General features: G+C 49.7%; 1 protein-coding gene across 1 annotated transcript in view; it reads right to left on the minus strand.

Annotated features, from left to right (window-relative positions):
• Positions 1 to 878: 878 nt before the first annotated feature.
• HEBP1 (heme binding protein 1) overlaps positions 879 to 21,289 on the minus strand; it is a 197,234-nt gene continuing 176,823 nt past the window's right edge. The window contains exon 4 of the mRNA XM_077278357.1: positions 879 to 3,485. Coding sequence (XP_077134472.1) covers positions 3,311 to 3,485 — 175 coding nt within the window. The 3' untranslated portion in view covers positions 879 to 3,310. The remainder of the gene's footprint in view (positions 3,486 to 21,289) is intronic.

A 21,289-nucleotide genomic window follows, 5' to 3' on the forward strand; every position in this document is an offset into this window, starting at 1 on the left:
CAGTGTCATGTTGCACAACAGGCCCTTCCTTGGTCTGTAATCCAGCCTCATCCACCTCTCAGGGTCCCAATCTGGTTGGTCCGCACAGTAGCCAAACCACTCATGCTGTCCTCCTGCCATCACCTCCATCTACATAGCATAATTTGTAAGACAAAGTCTCATCATGACTAAAGGTTTTTGCTTTTTTTAAATTCTTGTTGGCCCTGTAATAGTGGGCAAATATGCCATATGCTTCCAATATGTTTTTTGGTGTTACCCAAACCTGTTTTGAATAAAAAAAAAGGGTAATTCAATGTGTGTGGTTTCTGCTTTAACAAATATATAGATGATGCGTTTAATTTCACAATTCGAACATTATTAGGGCAAAACATTACACACTTCAAACAGCAACATAAGTTTATTTTACAAAAAAAACAAAAATCATAACATAGACACTGCATTGTCTTGCCATGGAATATATCCCTCTGGTGAAACAAAATAATTTGTTAACACTAATGATGAGTGAGTATACTCTTTGCTTGGGTTTTCCAGAGCATGCTTGGGTGACCTCGAGTATTTATGACTGCTCGGAGGTTTAGTTTTCATCGCGGCAGCTGGATGATTTGCGGCTACTAGACAGCTTGATTACATGTGGGGATTCCCTAGCAACCAGGCAACCCCCACATGAACTCAGGCTGGCTAGTAGCCGTAAATCACCCAGCCACGGCAAGGAAAACGAAATCTCCGAGCAGTTATACTCAGAGACCACCCGAGCATGCTCTGGAAAATTCGAGCAACGAGTATACATCACTAGTTAACACATCTTGCACTTTAAGTCAAGAGGGCTGATGACGTGATGATGTACATGTGTAGTTGCCATGCCATTATTTCCATCTGCACCATCATCACCATCATCACCATCATTTGCTGTACAGTCATGGATTTTGGTAAAGTTGTGAAGTATCACACACGCTTTAATAACCGCATTCACATTTCCTTCACTAAGTTGAATGGCTGACTGCAGGACCCACCATTTGGCACAGAGAATGCCAAACACACACGCCACCAATCGTCGTGCACATGATAGGCGAAAATTAAATATTCTGCACCAATGATCTAGGGCTCTATGTGGATAGGTCCCCATGACGTTGCGGTTCAATTGAAAGGCCTCATCAGCAACCATACCATAAGGCATCGCTTCCATAGTAGACCTTGGTAGCTGACGTGGGGGTGGGAGGTCCAAGTCATTACTGAGCAGCTGCCGACCCATTATGGAAGAATTGAAGACTCTGAGGTCTCCTGTTCTTCCATAGGCCCCAATATCTACAATTATAAACCTGTAGGCACTGCTGACCAGGGCCAACAGTACTGCAGACAAAAATTGTTTGTAATTGAAATATTGGGACCCTGAGTTTGGGGGCTTATGAACACAGATGTGCTTCCGATCCAGGGATCCAATGCCGTTTGGAAACTGGCACGTTTCTTCAAAGCAACAGGCTATCTGCAGCAAGTCTTCTTTTTTGGGCTCAGGCATTACCGATTGATGCAGACGGGACCATATTTCTGAGCACGTATGTACAATGCCTGAGATGGAGGATTTCCCAATTAAGAACTCAAGATGAAGTGCTGCATAGGAGAGCCCAGTGGATAGGAATCTTAAAAAAAAAAATTGAAAAGGACACATCCATGCATCATCTTAACAGTTTAGGAGATCATAAAAGTTATGGACATTACAAACTAAGCCCTGGCTCAACAAGTAACAACACTTTGCAATGCCTAGGGAACATATATAAATTCCAAATAGCAGAGAATGTCAAAGGCAAAAAGTAATTAATCCATTTAACTAGAAAAAAGGGCACAAACAATTCAAAGAAAAGGAAGGGAACAGTGTGTTTAGAACCCCAAAAAAATAAAACAGTAAATAGAGGATGAATATATACCGTAATGTCAGTAAAAGACGCTCCTCTGTGGAAATACACTTGCGCATCTTGGTGTCCTTGAAGGTGATCCCAGGGCGTAGTCTCCAGAAGAATGTCAAATGTGGGCACGCTCATCCGACAATACCAGTAGAGCTTGTCAGGATGGCTGCACAGTAAAGCATACAGACAGTGGAAATGCCCTTTAGTCAGCCGCCGCCTCAGAAGCGGATGTACCCACATTCGTCTCCGCCTCCTCGGATCCACAATCACTGGGTATGGCTCCCCAAAACATTGGGACAAAACCCAGTGGAAAAGAACGCATTCAGTTGTGTTGAAAGTAAGCCTGTCTGACATGTTTGACACAAAGCTATACCAAAACACCAACACGGGCTCTAATGCAAAGATGGGAGGGTGGGACTTGTTGAGGAGCCAATAAATAGGGTCCTTGATTAGGTTTTTATTCATTTCAGGCCATTTATCCATTTTATGTCCATTTTGCAAGTCAGCAAGAAAGTTTAAGCCATATGCATGACAAACGGATTACACACGGATGACCATACGGAGAACACTCGTGCAACTCTCGGCCGAGAGACTCGGACCGCTTTTTCATATGTTAAGTGTGTCCCCTGCCTGAGAGTGCGCCACCATATTTGTAATCAATGTTACCTGGTTAGGGGCCCACTGAGAAGTTTTGACTCCCCCTGAATCAAAACCCCAGCTACGCCTCTGAACACAATGAATACTATATAAAACAAAACTCAAAAAACAATTGCAGAATTCATTTGTTTTCAAAATTTCACTGTACTTAGAAAGTTTTTCCCATTTTTCAGCATATTGAAAAGGTAAAATAAATGGAGTAATTCAAAACTACTTTTTTTGTCCCACAAAATGCAAGCCTTTATTTGGCTATGTAGGTGTAAAAGTAAAAAAATGATGGCTCTTGGAAGAAGGTGAGGAAAAAAATAAATATTGGAGAGGGAAGGGATAAAGTTGAGTATCCTCCAGCAATTCTTGACATATGTAAATTAGGCTTGTTTTTGATGCACTTGGATAGTTTATGAAGCATAAAAGCCTAGATAAATTAGCATATGGCCATCAGGATTGCAGGTATTTAGGATCATCCAGTATGATTTCCAGTACATTGAATGGTAAATTGAATGATACCTTTCAAAACTACAACTCTTCCCACAAAAAAGCCCTAATACGCCTATAACAGAAAAATAAAAAATAAATTATAGCTTTTGCAAGAATGGGAATCAACAACGATCATACTTTATTATACAAAAAGTAAATACCAAAATAATTATGACTAAAAACTAGATGAAACCTTATATCTGTGAAGCTAGATTTCAATGTATTGGTTGCAGAAGATAATTCTGTTACTATAGAATTCTTTCAAGCAAAATGGTCTTTTAGGTGCTCTTAACAAACCAGACTTCATTACGTCTTCCATAAGGTTTCATCGGTGGGTCATAACCACAACAGATATAGTAGTCTTTATGATAAGATGCCTCTGGTCCAAGACAAGAACAAAGTTTTTCTGCGCATGATACATAGTCTGTTTCTTTAGCATATCCACCAAACTGCCTGTAGGTTAGAATAGAAAAAGTTTGTGAGCCGCTTTCAAACCGTATAGATTTTCAAAAGCATTAAATATTCATCAGTGGTAAGTGTCTCAAGCTGTGATGAAACCCCCATTGCTGGTGAGGCTCACAGCTGAAAGGTACTTTTGAACATATGATTTACACGTTTTTTGTATGGATCCATACACATCTGGTTTAGCAATGGAATGGACTTTTTTTGTCAAACTTAAATCCCCAAAATCATTTTTATGACTGAGTGTCACTTTAAAAGATAACAGACAATTGGATTATGACTCTAAAGTGCTGTTTCAGCAACAAGAAATCGCATTATGAAGTGCATTGAGGCGTGATGATGCACTTCTAGCTACTCAGTCTCACACAGCGGCAGCTGTAATCACAACCGGCATTGACTGACAGCAGGTTCTGTACTGATGCATTGCTGAGTGGGGCGACAGGTAGCTTCAGACTGGTATTAACTGCTGCCCAACTGCCCACTACAGATAAAAGTGGGCATTTGCTGGGTTTTGTAAAGTGCCGACATTTCTCTTTAAACGGCGGTCTTGCAACGCTCAAAAACCCCACTGTCCAGTGCAGCGCTTTAGCTCTGGAAGGTGACATCATCAGGGGCTCACTAGATCAGGTCCCAATGATGTTAACCCTTTGCTATCTTCTAGATGCCACAAAGAGGGAGAGCGCTGCCTTACTCACCTTTCCAATGCCCCCCGTGATGAGATCTGATCACGTCACGGGGGATCCCGCATTGTCATGGCAGCCAGAGCCAGCAGCTGAGTCTAACATGGGATCTGACATTGTAAAACTGACAGTTCTCACGCAATGCAATACATGTGTATTGCAATGTATGAGACCAGTAATCAGAAAAATAAACATTGAAGTCCCATACAGTGGCTGGGTAAAAAAAAGTTAAAAAAAATGTTTTAAAACTTAAAAAAGTCACAGAATATATAAAAAAGAAGAAAAAATATTAAACCAATAAATACGTATATTTTTGCAAAAACAATAAAGTACACATATTTGGTATCGCCGAATCCAGGACAAGCCGACCTATAAAACTGTCACACTAGTCAACCCCTTCAGTGCACACCGTAAGGAAAAAAAATGGAGCAAAAAAGATTGATAACTCAAATGGAAATAAAATTGTATCGATGAAAACATCTTCTCCCGCTAAAAACAAGGTGCCATACAGCTCCATCAGTGGAAAAATAAAAAAGTTATAGCTCTCATAATACAGATATGCAAAACAATTATTTTCTAAACTAGTTTTTATTTTGTAAAAGTGTCAAAACATAAAAAAATATAAATGTGGTATTGCTGTAATCGTACTGACCCAAACAATAAAGCTGCCTTATCAATTTTACCACACCCGGAATGAATATAAAAAACAAAAAACATTCCTGAATTGCTGGTTTTTGTTCATTCTGCCTCCCAAAAATCTGAATAGAAAGCAATAAAAAAATGTCATGTGCCCGAAATGGTATCAATAAAAACATCAACTTGTCTGTCATAAAACAAGTTTTCACATGACTTATGTCAGACAAAGCCTGGAAAAATTATAGCTGTCCAAATATGGCGAAAAAAAGTGTTTTTTAGTGTGTGACAGCAGTCAAACATAAAACCTGAAATTGCACCGACCCGAAGAATAATCTCGTCTAATAACTTATACCGCACAAGGAACGGCGTAGAAAAAACAACAACAATTCTTCACCTGCTGTTGATTTGGTCATTCTGCCTCTGAAAGATCAAGTAAGGCTCACCTCACAATTATCCTGCACTCTCCACTGAGCTCTTACACCCAGGTTGCCTTGTACATCTCTGAAATATGCGATTCAGACAGAACCCTCAGCAGAAGATTCCCTATAATGAAGCAGGTGTACTGTAGGTACTGTGGATGCCATCTGACTTGTGTCTGGCGGGGTATATTTTTTTAGGTGTGCATAAAAGCGCAGTCCACCACAATTTTGTGCACCTTTGAAAAAGACAATGCGAAACAGAGGCCAGACGGACTTTAGAGTGAATGGATCCATCAGGGGGTTTCATCTGAATCACGTCACTCAGATTTAGATGGAAAACCCAAAGTAAGTGCTCAGTGTAGAGCGCCGGATAAATGTGATCCTGAATGATGTGTAAAATGTTCCCTACAAAAGCTTCAACTCAATCTACAAAAAAAGCAAGTCCCCACTCAGGTCCGTCATTCTGTTAAGGGAAAAATAGGGGGCTTCCACGTTAATGGTAGTACAAAGGCTATGTAAAAGCACTATAGCTCTTTGCCCCCTCAAAAGAAATCCAACAAATTCTGCTGTCATAGAAAATATTAAAAATCTCTGAGGTCCCCCTTATTCCCCCACCCTCCTTTTTTTCCTTTCCCATTTCCACTAAAGTAACAAGAGCTGGAAATCTAGCTGATACTCCAGCTTAATTATCATGCACAAGCCTCTTGTAGGATAAAGACCATGAAGATGTGTATTGTGCATAGACAAAGAGCTATACAATAGGGGAAGGAGAACCCCTTTTCAGAGAGTTGGCAGCAAAAGGGTGTCTATATTTACACATAAGGGCAAAGACAGACTGCCATATTTCTCATGTGAGAATCGCATCGCACTGCATGGACTGGCCTGGCACCTCTCTTGACCTGAGCAAGACAGTATGATGTATTTCTATGCAGCTGTGAAGCTCAGGTCAAGAGAGCCGACAGCCAGTATGAGGTTTACGATGCGATTCTCACACAAGAAATACGGCAGTCTGTCTCTGCCCTAAATAACAAAGTGGAGGAAACCTTTTGTCTGGAGGAAATACATTGTCCACTCAAGTGAAATAGTTTACATGTACACTAGACACCTTTGTGCCCGCAAGAGAAGTGTTGCACATGCGACAGAAATAGGATTCCAAAAGAAAACCTAGAATATTGGAATTTCTATACATCCAATATTAATGAGATATACATTTTCAGCACTGGAGCTAACCAGGGAAATAGATACATATTTTCTCGTAACTATAATTCCTGCCAAAAGGACCCAAATCCATAGGGGCCGTAAACTGCCAAAACCTATGCCATTATTTGGTCTTTAAGTATAGATAAAATCCCGATGTAAAATATGGCATCAATCTGGACCTTCTGTGATTATCCAGAGAGGACTTAAGTTGGGGATATCAGAAAATCATGAAGGCTGAGATCAGCTCACAACCTGGCCTCTGTGATATTATTACAGGGGATTGTGTGGGTGGGATTCAGAAGCTGCTAAAAGATCATGCCGAATTATTATCTGGGTTCGTGCAGAGAAATACATATCGTGTATGCAGGGACCCCTTTCGCCAAATGGCCCGAAAGCCAAGTGCTCTCCTTCGGCTAAACTGAGTCGTCTCTGCAATCGTTTTAGTAAGTTCTCTTGTTAATCCCTTTTATTTTCTGTAACTGTATATGCTGTATTGTTTTGTCTCCTTTGTCAAATCTTTTAGGCTGGTTTCACACTTGCGTTTTGATCTGCAGAGTTTTTACCCAAAAAAACGCATGCGTTTTTTTTCCCTATGTTTAACATTAAAAACGCATGCGTTTTTTTGTGCATGCGTTTTGCCGCGTTTGTCTATGCATGCGTTTTTTCTCTGCTTGCGTTTGATTGCAGAAATGCAACATGTACTAATTTCTAGAGGCGTTTTTTTTGCGGCAAAAAAACGTATTGCTGTCTATGTAAACGCATGCATTTTTAAGCACATGCGTTTGTTTGTGTTAAAATCGCATGCGTTTTTATAGAAAAAAACCAGAAAACACACTGAAAAGCCACCCCCCACCATCAAGGTCATAAAGGGATCCAAACCCTAACCCTAACCCTAACCCTACCCCTAACCTCACCCCTAATCCTAGGGATCCTAACCCTACCCCTAACCCTACCCCCACCCCTAACCCTAGGGATCCTAACCCTAACCCTACCCCTAACCCTACCCCTAACCCTAGGGATCCTAACTAGTGTTGAGCATTCCGATACCGCAAGTATCGGGTATCGGCCGATACTTGCGGTATCGGAATTCCGATACCGGGATTCCGATACTTGCCGCGTATCGGATACCGGAATCGGAAGTTCCCAGATTCAAAATGCACAAATTCATCCAATGAGAATGATTCCAAGTGTGGGCACATCCTGTTCAGCATGGAGGGCATGAAACTACTGGCATGGCTGTGATTGGCTGCTGAAATGATGTCATGATGCAGTTTAAAAGTCGCTGGCGCCATTTTGCGATCACTCTGCTGTGAATTCAGTTAGTGACAGGACGCTGTTTGCTGACTGAGGGCCAGTTTAGAGATAGCGATTTGCTTCTTTGTGCTTTCCAAAGGCTAATTTAGCAACCGCTGTGTTCACCTACTATTCACCTTGCTTTTGCCTTGTAGCGCTGTTTTCACAGCGATCTGCAAGGTCTGTGTGTGTGTGTGTGTGTGAGTGCAGCCCACTCTCTAGTCTGAGTGCAGCCATAGGCCATCCATAGCTGGTTGTATTCAGTTCAGGGAGGGTGGTTCATTGCCTCATACTGTTCTTTTTTTTTTTTTCCAAGTAGTGTAGTCTGCTGCTAATTTTTTCAAAAAAATTCTATTAGTGTCTTTCCACCCGTCTCCAGCTAATTTGTGGAAAAACACTACATAGGATAACGTAGAGGAGGGTTTTTGGGCCTTGCAGCGCCGTTTACGGCTGTCTACACGGTCTCCATGTGACTGCAGCTCGTCCTGTAGTCTGTGAGCAGCCATAGCCTGGTTGTCTCCAGCTCAGGGTTCTTCACTGCGTCATACCGCAAAATCAATTTTCATTTTGTTTTAAGTAGTGCAGGCTGCTGCACATTTTTTCAAAAAATTCCTATTAGTGTCTTTCCACCCGTCTCCAGCTAATTTGTGGAAAAACACTACATAGGATAACGTAGAGGAGGGTTTTTGGGCCTTGCAGCGCCGTTTACGGCTGTCTGCACGGTCTCCGTGTGACTGCAGCTCGCCCTGTAGTCTGTGAGCAGCCATAGCCTGGTTGTCTCCAGCTCAGGGTTCTTCACTGCGTCATACCGCAAAATCAATTTTCATTTTGTTTTAAGTAGTGCAGGCTGCTGCACATTTTTTCAAAAAATTCCTATTAGTGTCTTTCCACCTGTCTCCAGCTAACTTGTGGAAAAACACTACATAGGATAACGTAGAGGAGGGTTTTTGGGCCTTGCAGCGCCGTTTACGGCTGTCTGCACGGTCTCCGTGTGACTGCAGCTCTATCTGTTGTCAGTTCAGCCCCCAAAAAATAAATAAATAATAAAGTTCACCAAACACACCAGTGACACCACTTTACATTTGTGTAGGCCACATTAGCTCATATTAAAGTCTAGCCCACACTTTAGAAAATTACTGTTTCTTATACCTGTTAGGAGGAGTTGTTCAGGAATAAGCACACAAATCCGTTAGTACTTTTCTGCTTATCTTTATCAGTCAACCAAGATGAAGAAGGCAGTGAGTAAGGCACGTTGGTGTGGGCGTGGGCGCGGAGCAGGGAGGGGACGTGGGGATTCTGTGCCTGCTGCGGGCACCGGTGACTCATCAGCACCCACTTTCACCAGGGAACAGTCATTCATGCGCAGCTTTGTCGCAGAGCGCCGTACACCGCTGCTGCGTGAAGAACAAATTGAAGCCGTTGTCGGATGGATGGCAGCTAATGCATCAACTTCAATTAGTGCCACATCCTCTCAGACACAGAGCACTGGAGAGCAGCCATCTGTCTCTTCACCACCTGCCAAATTGCCCAGGCAGACAGAGAGCCCAGGACAGGAGCCGTCTCTACTTCTGTTCTCTGAATCTCTTGGCTTGGAAACAGGGGGCCAGCCAAGCAGCATTGGAAAAATGGAAGAAGAGGCAGGGTGCAGTGATGCCCAACAGCTTTTTCTCTCTTCCTCTGAAGAGGCGGGTGGGCCAGTGGCTCCGTTCACCACATCGCAGGCCGCATCAGCTGATGATGACACTCAGGTGCCACTTACTGGTGCGTGCTCTGCTGCTGAGACTACCCAGGAGGAGCAGTTGGGGGCAGAGGGTAGTGTAGATGATGAGGTCCTTGACCCATCTTGGCGTGAGGGACAGGAAGGTGGTGGGAGCAGCTCTGAGGAAGAGATTCCCCGTACGGCCCAAAGAGGGAGAGGGAGGGGGAAGACTGCGGATCCTGCAGCCTCCGATTTGGCACCCGTTAGGAGCATGTCTCTTCCAAAAGCCAAAAAGGGTGCTCCCAAGACTTGCAGTGCCTGGTCCTTTTTTGACACAGTTGCAGATGACATTTGCTATGTCAAATGCAAGGTGTGTCATCACAAAGTCAAAAGAGGGAAAAATGTCAGCAACCTCAATACCTCCAACATGTGGAAACATGTGCGCACCAGGCACCCGGCGGAGTTAGAAAAACACACTGAAGAGTTGGCCAACCAACAGCGGCAGCTACCACCTCTTCAGCTCGTGTTGCCTCTTCCTCCAGCTCACACGCAGCTGGTTCGGCTTCCTCCCAGGATCGCCGTGGAAGAACCTCTGGCCCTGTTGTCCAGAGACCCGCTGTAATTCCACCCGCAGCACCACTTTCCCAGTCATCCACACACTCCCAGCCCAGTCTACAGCCATCGGTAGTACAGGCATGGGAGAAAAGGCGGCCTTTCTCGTCAAACCACCCACGAGCACAGGCTCTGACTGCAGGCATTGCCAAACTTCTGTCACTGGAAATGCTGTCATTCAGGCTGGTGGAGACTGACAGCTTCCGTGACTTGATGTCATTGGCAGTCCCACAGTACAATGTGCCCAGCCGCTTTTACTTCAGCAGGCAAGCCGTCCCTGCCCTGCACAAGCATGTGGAGGGACACATAAAACACGTGCTACTGAACGCCGTCAGTAGCAAGGTCCACCTCACCACCGATGCGTGGACCAGTCAACATGGACAGGGGCGATACCTTTCCCTCACTGCCCATTGGGTTAATGTCGTTGAGCCGGGTACAGACCGTGCGAGTGGCGCAGGACGTGTCCTGCCCACTCCAAGGATTGCAGGAATCCATTCTGTACGCATTGACTCCTCCTCCTACACCAGTTCCTCAGAATCATCGCTGCAGGAGCCGTCACAGTCCACCTCCACATGGACCCGTGATGAACGTGTACCTGTTACGACCGACATGAGCACAGCCGTGGCCAAACGTCAACAGGCCGTCTTGAAATTAATTTCTTTGGGGAATCGAAGCCACACAGCGCAGGAGCTCTGGAATGCCATCAAGCAGGAGAGCGATGTGTGGTTTGTGCCAGCGAATCTCCAGACAGGCATGGTAGTGTGTGATAATGGCCGAAATCTGGTGGCAGCTCTGGGCCTCGGCAACCTCACTCACATCCCATGTCTGGCACATGTGCTCAATTTGGTCGTGCAGAGTTTTCTGAGGGACTATCCGGATCTTGATGCACTGCTGCACAAGGTCCGCCTAGAGTGTGCTCACTTGCGGCGTTCCAGCACAGCAAAAGCGCGCATTGCGGCTCTGCAGCGCCGACACCACCTGCCGGAACATCGCATCATATGTGACCTACCTACCAGGTGGAATTCCACGTTACATATGTTGGAGCGGTTGTGTGAGCAGCAGCAAGCTGTAATGGAGTACCAGCTGCTTCAGGCGCAAAGAAGTCGCACTCAGCGCCGTACAGACTTCACAACCACAGAGTGGGCCACTATGAATGACGTCTGCCAGGTTTTGCGTCCCTTTGATTATTCCACGCGGATGGCGAGTGCAGATGATGCACTAGTCAGCATGACTGTCCCCCTTATCTGCCTGCTTGAAAAATCACTGCAAGCGCTAAGGGATGATGTTGTGGAAGAGGTGGAGGATGAGGATTCAGCATTTCCATCATCTTCTGGACAGTCAGCGCCACGTGGTTCCTCACAAACGCGTAGGCAGGGGACAGTTTGTGAGGAGGATGAGGAGGAGTCAATGGAGGAGGAAGACATCCGTCCAGAGGAGGGAGTTACACAATTGTCCAGTACTCAGTGTGTACAGCGAGGGTGGGGTGATGACAAGCGGGCAGAGATCACGCCTCCAGCAGGGGACAGCGTTTCTTGGGCAGTTGGCAGTCTGCAGCACATGGTGGATTACATGCTGCAGTGCCTGAGAAACGACCGCCGCATCGCCCACATTCTCAACATGTCTGATTATTGGGTGTTCACCCTCCTCGATCCTCGCTACCGGGACAACGTAGAAAGCCTCATCACACCGTTGAACCGGGAGCGAAAAATGCGGGAGTACCAAGACACACTGGTGAATTCCATCATCTTCTCCATTCCAACTGAGAGAAGTGCTGCTAGTGCATTCCAAAGCAGCTCAGTGCGTCCAGGCAGTGGTGGAGGCTCTGCACAAAGAGGGAGCAGAAGCAGTGCCTCTGCCCAAGGCAAGACCAGTATGGCCCAACTGTGGCACAGTTTTCTGTGCCCGCCACAAAAGTCTACACCATCACAGACGGCTCCAGTCAGCAGGAGGCAATGGTTCCGTCAGATGGTGACAGACTACATGTCTTGCCCTCTTGCTGTACTCCCAGACGGCTCTTCACATTTCAAGTTTTGGGTCTCAAAGCTGGATACATGGCCAGAGCTAAGCCAGTATGCATTGGAGGTGCTGTCTTGCCCTGCGGCCAGTGTATTATCGGAACGCGTCTTTAGTGCTGCAGGTGGTGTACTAACTGACCGTCGCATGCGACTATCCTCCGATAACGTTGACCGGCTTACTTTCCTGAAAATGAACAAGGCCTGGATCTCGCAGGAATTTGCCACTCCTCTTCCTGATTAAATAATTAGGTCACTGTCTACGTTATCCAGGTCTCCTGTTGTGTTCATCTTTCTACCACCTGAACTTAAATTCCTGGGCTCCAACACCGCCAGTTGAGGCTCAGAAGTGCCGTCTGCACAGTCAAAACATACGACCCAGTGTTATTGGGTTTCAGTAACGTCAGCTGATCCCCAGCTGTGTAGCCGGCAATGTGTCCTGCGACCGCCACGCTGACACAACAACTGAAATGTAAGGGAATCTGTCCCCCCCCCAAGGCGTTTGTTACTGAAAGAGCCACCTTGTGCAGCAGTAATGCTGCACAAGGAAAAGGTAGCTATTTTTGTTTAGCTCCTTGCACACGCAGAACTTAACACTTATAAAATGTGTCCACTGATACCGTAAAACCGTCCCGGAGGTGGGACTTTCCTTCGTAATATGACGCAGCACAGCCATCATTCCTACCCCCTTGGCGCCGTGCCCCGGCTCCTCAGCGTTGTTTGATTCCGTCCTGGAGCCTGCGCTGTTATGTTATCCCTTGGCGAGGCACACTTAGCGCTGCCCGTCTTCTGACATCATTTGGTGTCAGGATGGCTGCGCCTGTGCGGCCGCGCTGGCCGAGAGCCCGCCTCGCAGTGTCTTCTGATTTAATCCCACTGGGGGCCTGAGATCCATGGACATGCGCAGTGCATATCTGAACCTCCACCTCTCACTCATCTCCCTACGGCTTCTTCAGACTGTGCGGTGTCAGCTGGTCCCTAATAGCATGCCACGGCCGTGACACCGCACAGTCTTAAGAAGCCGGAGGGAGGGGAGTGAGAGGCGAGGATATGCACTGCGCATGGCCATGGATCCCAGGCCCGCGGTGGGATTACATTAGACGACACTGCGAGGCGGGCTCTCGGCCAGCGCGTCCGCACAGGCGCAGCCAGCCTGACACCAAATGATGTCAGAAGACGGGCAGCGCTAAGTGTGCCTCGCCAAGGGATAACATAACAGCGCAGGCTCCAGGACGGAATCAAACAACGCTGAGGAGCCGGGGCACGGCGCCAAGGGGGTAGGAATGATGGCTGTGCTGCGTCATATTACGAAGGAAAGTCCCACCTCCGGGACGGTCTCACGGTTTCTGGGGACACATTTTATAAGTGTTTAGTTCTGTGTTTGCAAGGAGCATAATGAAAAGAGCCACCTTTTCCTTTTGCATCTTTTGTGCTGCACAAGCTGGCTCTTTCAGCTACAAACGCCTTGGGGGGGGGGGGGGTTAAAGGTTCCCTTTCGACTTTCTCCAATCAGGCTTCGGCCTACATTGTGTTCCTCTGCTTTTCCACCTGTCCCTGGGCTCCAACACCGCTAGTTGCCGTCCAGAAGTGCTGTCCGCACAGTCCCAACAGTCGCTCCTCTGTTATTGGGGTTCAGTAACGTCAGCTGTTCCCCTGCTGTGTGTGTGGCAATCCCTCCTACCTCCTCCTACCTCCTCCACCTCCTCCTCCTCCACCTGTCCCTGGGCTCCAACACCGCTAGTTGCCGTCCAGAAGTGCTGTCCGCACAGTCCCAACAGTCCCTCCTCTGTTATTGGAGTTCAGTAACGTCAGCTGTTCCCCTGCTGTGTGTGTGGCAATCCCTCCTACCTCCTCCACCTCCTCCTCCTCCACCTGTCCCTGGGCTCCAACACCGCTAGTTGCCGTCCAGAAGTGCTGTCCGCACAGTCCCAACAGTCGCTCCTCTGTTATTGGGGTTCAGTAACGTCAGCTGTTCCCCTGCTGTGTGTGTGGCAATCCCTCCTACCTCCTCCTACCTCCTCCAACTCCTCCTCCTCCACCTGTCCCTGGGCTCCAACACCGCTAGTTGCCGTCCAGAAGTGCTGTCCGCACAGTCCCAACAGTCCCTCCTCTGTTATTGGGGTTCAGTAACGTCAGCTGTTCCCCTGCTGTGTGTGTGGCAATCCCTCCTACCTCCTCCACCTCCTCCTCCTCCACCTGTCCCTGGGCTCCAACACCGCTAGTTGCCGTCCAGAAGTGCTGTCCGCACAGTCCCAACAGTCCCTCCTCTGTTATTGGGGTTCAGTAACGTCAGCTGTTCCCCTGCTGTGTGTGTGGCAATCCCTCCTACCTCCTCCTACCTCCTCCACCTCCTCCTCCTCCACCTGTCCCTGGGCTCCAACACCGCTAGTTGCCGTCCAGAAGTGCTGCCCGCACAGTCCCAACAGTCCCTCCTCTGTTATTGGGGTTCAGTAACGTCAGCTGTTCCCCTGCTGTGTGTGTGGCAATCCCTCCTACCTCCTCCTACCTCCTCCACCTCCTCCTCCTCCACCTGTCCCTGGGCTCCAACACCGCTAGTTGCCGTCCAGAAGTGCTGTCTGCACAGTCCCAACAGTCCCTCCTCTGTTATTGGGGTTCAGTAACGTCAGCTGTTCCCCTGCTGTGTGTGTGGCAATCCCTCCTACCTCCTCCTACCTCCTCCACCTCCTCCTCCTCCACCTGTCCCTGGGCTCCAACACCGCTAGTTGCCGTCCAGAAGTGCTGTCCGCACAGTCCCAACAGTCCCTCCTCTGTTATTGGGGTTCAGTAACGTCAGCTGTTCCCCTGCTGTGTGTGTGGCAATCCCTCCTACCTCCTCCTACCTCCTCCACCTCCTCCTCCTCCACCTGTCCCTGGGCTCCAACACCGCTAGTTGCCGTCCAGAAGTGCTGTCCGCACAGTCCCAACAGTCCCTCCTCTGTTATTGGGGTTCAGTAACGTCAGCTGTTCCCCTGCTGTGTGTGTGGCCATCCCTCCTACCTCCTCCACCACCTCCTCCTCCACCTGTCCCTGGGCTCCAACACCACTAGTTGCCGTCCAGAAGTGCTGTCCGCACAGTCTCAACAGTCCCTCCTCTGTTATTGGCGTTCAGTAACGTCAGCTGTTCCCCTGCTGTGTGTGTGGCAATCCCTCCTACCTCCTCCACCTCCTCCTCCTCCACCTGTCCCTGGGCTCCAACACCGCTAGTTGCCGTCCAGAAGTGCTGTCCGCACAGTCCCAACAGTCCCTCCTCTGTTATTGGGGTTCAGTAACGTCAGCTGTTCCCCTGCTGTGTGTGTGGCAATCCCTCCTACCTCCTCCTACCTCCTCCACCTCCTCCTCCTCCACCTGTCCCTGGGCTCCAACACCGCTAGTTGCCGTCCAGAAGTGCTGTCCGCACAGTCCCAACAGTCCCTCCTCTGTTATTGGGGTTCAGTAACGTCAGCTGTTCCCCTGCTGTGTGTGTGGCAATCCCTCCTACCTCCTCCACCTCCTCCTCCTCCACCTGTCCCTGGGCTCCAACACCGCTAGTTGCCGTCCAGAAGTGCTGTCCGCACAGTCCCAACAGTCCCTCCTCTGTTATTGGGGTTCAGTAACGTCAGCTGTTCCCCTGCTGTGTGTGTGGCAATCCCTCCTACCTCCTCCTACCTCCTCCACCTCCTCCTCCTCCACCTGTCCCTGGGCTCCAACACCGCTAGTTGTTGTCCAGAAGTGCTGTCCGCACAGAGCCAAACACCTCGCCAATGTGTTAGTGGGGTTCAGCACCGCCAGCTGTTCCCCTGCTGTGTATACGGCAACGTGTACTGCGACCGCCACGCAGGCACAACAAGTTGAATTTAAGGGAACCTGTCCCCCCCCCCAGGCGTTTGTTACTGAAGGAGCCACCTTGTGCAGCAGTAATGATGCAAAGGGAAAAAGTGCCTCTTTTCGTGGTGCTCCTTGCACATGCTGAACCTAACACTTATGAAAAGTGTCCCCTCCTACCGTGATACCGTCCGGTTGGTGGAACTGTCCTTTGTGATGTGACGCAGCACAGCCTTCATTATTACCCCCTTGGCGCCGTGCGCCGCCTCCTCAGCGTTGTTTGAATCAGTCCCGGAGCCTGTGCTGTTAGGTTAGCCCTTGGCCATGCACACATTTTGCGCTGCCCGTCTTCTGACATCATTTGGTGTCAGGCTGGCTGCGCCTGTGCGGCCGCGCTGGCCGAGAGCCCGCCTCGCAGTGTCTTCTGATTTAATCCCACTGGGGGCCTGAGATCCATGGACATGCACAGTGCATATCTGAACCTCCACCTCTCACTCATCTCCCTACGGCTTTTTCAGACTGTGCGGTGTCAGCTGGTCCCTAATAGCATGCCACGGCCGTGACACCGCACAGTGTGAAGAAGGCGTAGGGAGGGGAGTGAGAGGTGAGGATATGCACTGCGCATGGCCACGGATCCCAGGCCCGCGGTGGGATTACATTAGACGACACTGCGAGGCGGGCTCTCGGCCAGCGCGGCCGCACAGGCGCAGCCAGCCTGACACCAAATGATGTCAGAAGACGGGCAGCGCAAAATGTGTGCATGGCCAAGGGCTAACCTAACAGCGCAGGCTCCGGGACTGATTCAAACAACGCTGAGGAGGCGGCGCACGGCGCCAAGGGGGTAAGAATGACGGCTGTGCTGCGGCACATCACAAAGGACAGTTCCACCAACCGGACGGTATCACGGTAGGAGGGGACACTTTTCATAAGTGTTAGGTTCAGCATGTGCAAGGACCATAATTAAAAGAGCTAAGTTTACCTTTTCCAGCATTAGTGCTGTACACGATGGCTCTTTCAGCTACAAACGCTTGGGGGGGGGGGGTTAAAGTTTCCCTTTCAACTTGCTCCAGTGCAGGCTTCGGCCTACACTGTAATCCCTCTCCTCCTCCTGCTGACCCTGGGCTCTAACTACGCCAGTTGGGGCCCAGATGTGCTGGCTGCACAGAGCCAAACACCAGCCAATGTGTCAGTGGGGTTCAGCACCGCCAGCTGTTCCCCTGCTGTGTAGCCGGCAACGTGTCCTGCAAAAGCCTCGCAGGCACAAGAACTGAAATTGAAGGAAACCTGTCCCCCCTCCCCCAGGCGTTTCTACGTTTTACAGCCACCTTGTACGACAGTAATGCTGCATGTGTGCAAGGTGGCTCAGAAACTTATTCTCCTTGCCCAGGTTGAACTGAACACGTCTAAAATGAGTCCTCTGCGACCATTAAAACGTCCCTCAGGTGTGATTTTCCTTTGTATTGACACGCAACAAGCTCCTTGGTAGCGCTGCCCGTCTTCTGGCATCATTGTTTGGCTGCCTGCGCCTCTGCGGCCGCCTTGCCCCACACAACGCCCCTCGGTGTCTTATTTATTTTGACTGCGAGGGTGTGATTGATGGGCATGAGCAGTGCATATGTTCGCCTGTCACTCGTCTCCTTCTGCCTTCTTCAGAGTGTGCGGCTTCATGGCCGTGGCATGCGATAAGGGATCAGCTGACGCCGCATAGTCTGAAGCGGGTGTAAGAACCCAAGCGAGAGGCGAACATATGTACTGCGCCAGGCCATGAATCCCATCACCGCAGTGTTTTAACAATGTTAAGACACTGCGGGGCTTAGATTCATGGTCATCGCAAACCGCAACGGCCAACATTACATGATGTCAGAGGATGGCCAGCGCTAAAAGCGCAAGGCCAAGGGATAACACAAAAGCGCAGACTCCTGTGCAACAAATAACGATGCTCAGGAGGCCGTGCAAAGCACCAAGGTGGCATTTTTGCCAGCTGTACTGCGTCTCTTTACAAAGGGAACTCACGCCTCAAAATCAGTTTGACTGTGTAAGGGCCCAAATGTTATACGTGTTCCTTTCAGCGTGTGCAAGGAGCAAAATTAAAAGAGCAACCTTTGACTTGTGCAGCACTACTGCTGCATAAGCTGTGGCTCTTCTACTTTGTAACCCCTGAGGGGGGGTTAAAGGTTACCTTTGAAATTGGTTCAATTAGGCTTCGGCCTACACTCTGCTCCCCCTGCAGAGCCCGGGCTCCAACACCGCCAGTTGGGGCCCGGTACTGCTAGCTGCACAGAGCCAAACACCAGCCAATGTGTCAGTGGGGTTCAGCACCGCCAGCTGTTCCCCTGCTGTGCAGCCGGCAACGTGTCCTGCAACAGCCACGCAGGCACAACAGACCCAAAGCTGCCGCCAGTGCAGGCTTCGGCCTACACTCTGCTCCCTCTCCTCCTCCTGCTGACCCTGGGCTCCAACACCACCAGTTGGGGCCCGGTACTGCTAGCTGCACAGAGAAAAACACCAGCCAATGTGTCAGTGGGGTTCAGCACCGCCAGCTGTTCCCCTGCTGTGTAGCCGGCATCGTGTCCTGCAAAAGCCACGCAGACACAAGAACTGAAATTGAAGGGAACCTGTCCCCCCTCCCCCAGGCGTTTGTACGTTTTACAGCCACCTTGTACAGCGGTAATGCTGCATGTGTGCAAGGTGGCTCATAAACGTATTCTCCTCGCACATGTGGAACTGAAAACACGTCTAAAATGTGTCCTCTGTGTGACCATTTAACCGTCCCGGAGGTGTGACTTTCCTTTGTAATGACACGCTGCAACCCCCTTGGTAGCGCTGCCCGTCTTCTGGCATCATTGTTTGGCTGCCTGCGCCTCTGCGGCCGCCCTGACCCACACAACGCCCCTCGGTGTCTTATTTATTGGGACTGCGAGGGTGTGATTGACGGGCATGAGCAGTGCATCAGTTCGCCTGTCCCTCATCTCCTTCCGCCTTCTTCAGACTGTGCGGCTTCATGGCCGTGGCATGCGATAAGGGATCAGCTGACGCCGCACAGTCTGAAGCGGGTGTAAGGACCCGAGTGTGAGAGGCGAACATATGTGCTGCGCCAGGCCATGAATCCCAGACCCGCAGTGTTTTAACAATGTTAAGACACTGCGGGGCTGGGATTCATGGTCATCGCGAACCGCACTGGCCGACATTAAATGATGTCAGAAGATGGGCAGCACTAACAGCGCTAGGCCAGGGGATAACACGACAGCGCAGACTCCTGTACAGCAAATAACAACGCTCAGGAGGCTGCACCCAGCACCAAGGTGGGATTCTTGACATCTGTGCTGCGTCTCATTACGAAGGGAACTCGCGCCTCCAACACAGTTTGACTGTATAAAGGGCTAAATGTTATACGTGTTTCATTCAGCGTGTGCAAGGAGAAAAATTAAAAGAGCAACCTTTGACTTGTGCAGCACTACTGCTGCATAAGCTGTGGCTCTTCTACTTTGTAACCCCTGAGGGGGGGTTAAAGGTTACCTTTGAAATTGGTTCAATTAGGCTTCGGCCTACACTCTGCTCCCCCTGCAGAGCCCGGGCTCCAACACCGCCAGTTGGGGCCCGGTACTGCTAGCTGCACAGAGCCAAACACCAGCCAATGTGTCAGTGGGGTTCAGCACCGCCAGCTGTTCCCCTGCTGTGCAGCCGGCAACGTGTCCTGCAACAGCCATGCAGGCACAACAGACCCAAAGCTGCCGCCAGTGCAGGCTTCGGCCTACACTCTGCTCCCTCTCCTCCTCCTGCTGACCCTGGGCTCCAACACCGCCAGTTGGGGCCCGGTACTGCTAGCTGCACAGAGAAAAACACCAGCCAATGTGTCAGTGGGGTTCAGCACCGCCAGCTGTTCCCCTGCTGTGTAGCCGGCATCGTGTCCTGCAAAAGCCACGCAGACACAAGAACTGAAATTGAAGGGAACCTGTCCCCCCTCCCCCAGGCGTTTGTACGTTTTACAGCCACCTTGTACAGCGGTAATGCTGCATGTGTGCAAGGTGGCTCATAAACGTATTCTCCTCGCACATGTGGAACTGAAAACACGTCTAAAATGTGTCCTCTGTGTGACCATTTAACCGTCCCGGAGGTGTGACTTTCCTTTGTAATGACACGCTGCAACCCCCTTGGTAGCGCTGCCCGTCTTCTGGCATCATTGTTTGGCTGCCTGCGCCTCTGCGGCCGCCCTGACCCACACAACGCCCCTCGGTGTCTTATTTATTGGGACTGCGAGGGTGTGATTGACGGGCATGAGCAGTGCATCAGTTCGCCTGTCCCTCATCTCCTTCCGCCTTCTTCAGACTGTGCGGCTTCATGGCCGTGGCATGCGATAAGGGATCAGCTGACGCCGCACAGTCTGAAGCGGGTGTAAGGACCCGAGTGTGAGAGGCGAACATATGTGCTGCGCCAGGCCATGAATCCCAGACCCGCAGTGTTTTAACAATGTTAAGACACTGCGGGGCTGGGATTCATGGTCATCGCGAACCGCACTGGCCGACATTAAATGATGTCAGAAGATGGGCAGCACTAACAGCGCTAGGCCAGGGGATAACACGACAGCGCAGACTCCTGTACAGCAAATAACAACGCTCAGGAGGCTGCACCCAGCACCAAGGTGGGATTCTTGACATCTGTGCTGCGTCTCATTACGAAGGGAACTCGCGCCTCCAACACAGTTTGACTGTATAAAGGGCTAAATGTTATACGTGTTTCATTCAGCGTGTGCAAGGAGAAAAATTAAAAGAGCAACCTTTGACTTGTGCAGCACTACTGCTGCATAAGCTGTGGCTCTTCTACTTTGTAACCCCTGAGGGGGGGTTAAAGGTTACCTTTGAAATTGGTTCAATTAGGCTTCGGCCTACACTCTGCTCCCCCTGCAGAGCCCGGGCTCCAACACCGCCAGTTGGGGCCCGGTACTGCTAGCTGCACAGAGCCAAACACCAGCCAATGTGTCAGTGGGGTTCAGCACCGCCAGCTGTTCCCCTGCTGTGCAGCCGGCAACGTGTCCTGCAACAGCCATGCAGGCACAACAGACCCAAAGCTGCCGCCAGTGCAGGCTTCGGCCTACACTCTGCTCCCTCTCCTCCTCCTGCTGACCCTGGGCTCCAACACCGCCAGTTGGGGCCCGGTACTGCTAGCTGCACAGAGAAAAACACCAGCCAATGTGTCAGTGGGGTTCAGCACCGCCAGCTGTTCCCCTGCTGTGTAGCCGGCATCGTGTCCTGCAAAAGCCACGCAGACACAAGAACTGAAATTGAAGGGAACCTGTCCCCCCTCCCCCAGGCGTTTGTACGTTTTACAGCCACCTTGTACAGCGGTAATGCTGCATGTGTGCAAGGTGGCTCATAAACGTATTCTCCTCGCACATGTGGAACTGAAAACACGTCTAAAATGTGTCCTCTGTGTGACCATTTAACCG

Source organism: Ranitomeya variabilis, chromosome 8, assembly GCF_051348905.1.
Source record: "Ranitomeya variabilis isolate aRanVar5 chromosome 8, aRanVar5.hap1, whole genome shotgun sequence".
NCBI classification, from domain to species: domain Eukaryota; kingdom Metazoa; phylum Chordata; class Amphibia; order Anura; family Dendrobatidae; genus Ranitomeya; species Ranitomeya variabilis.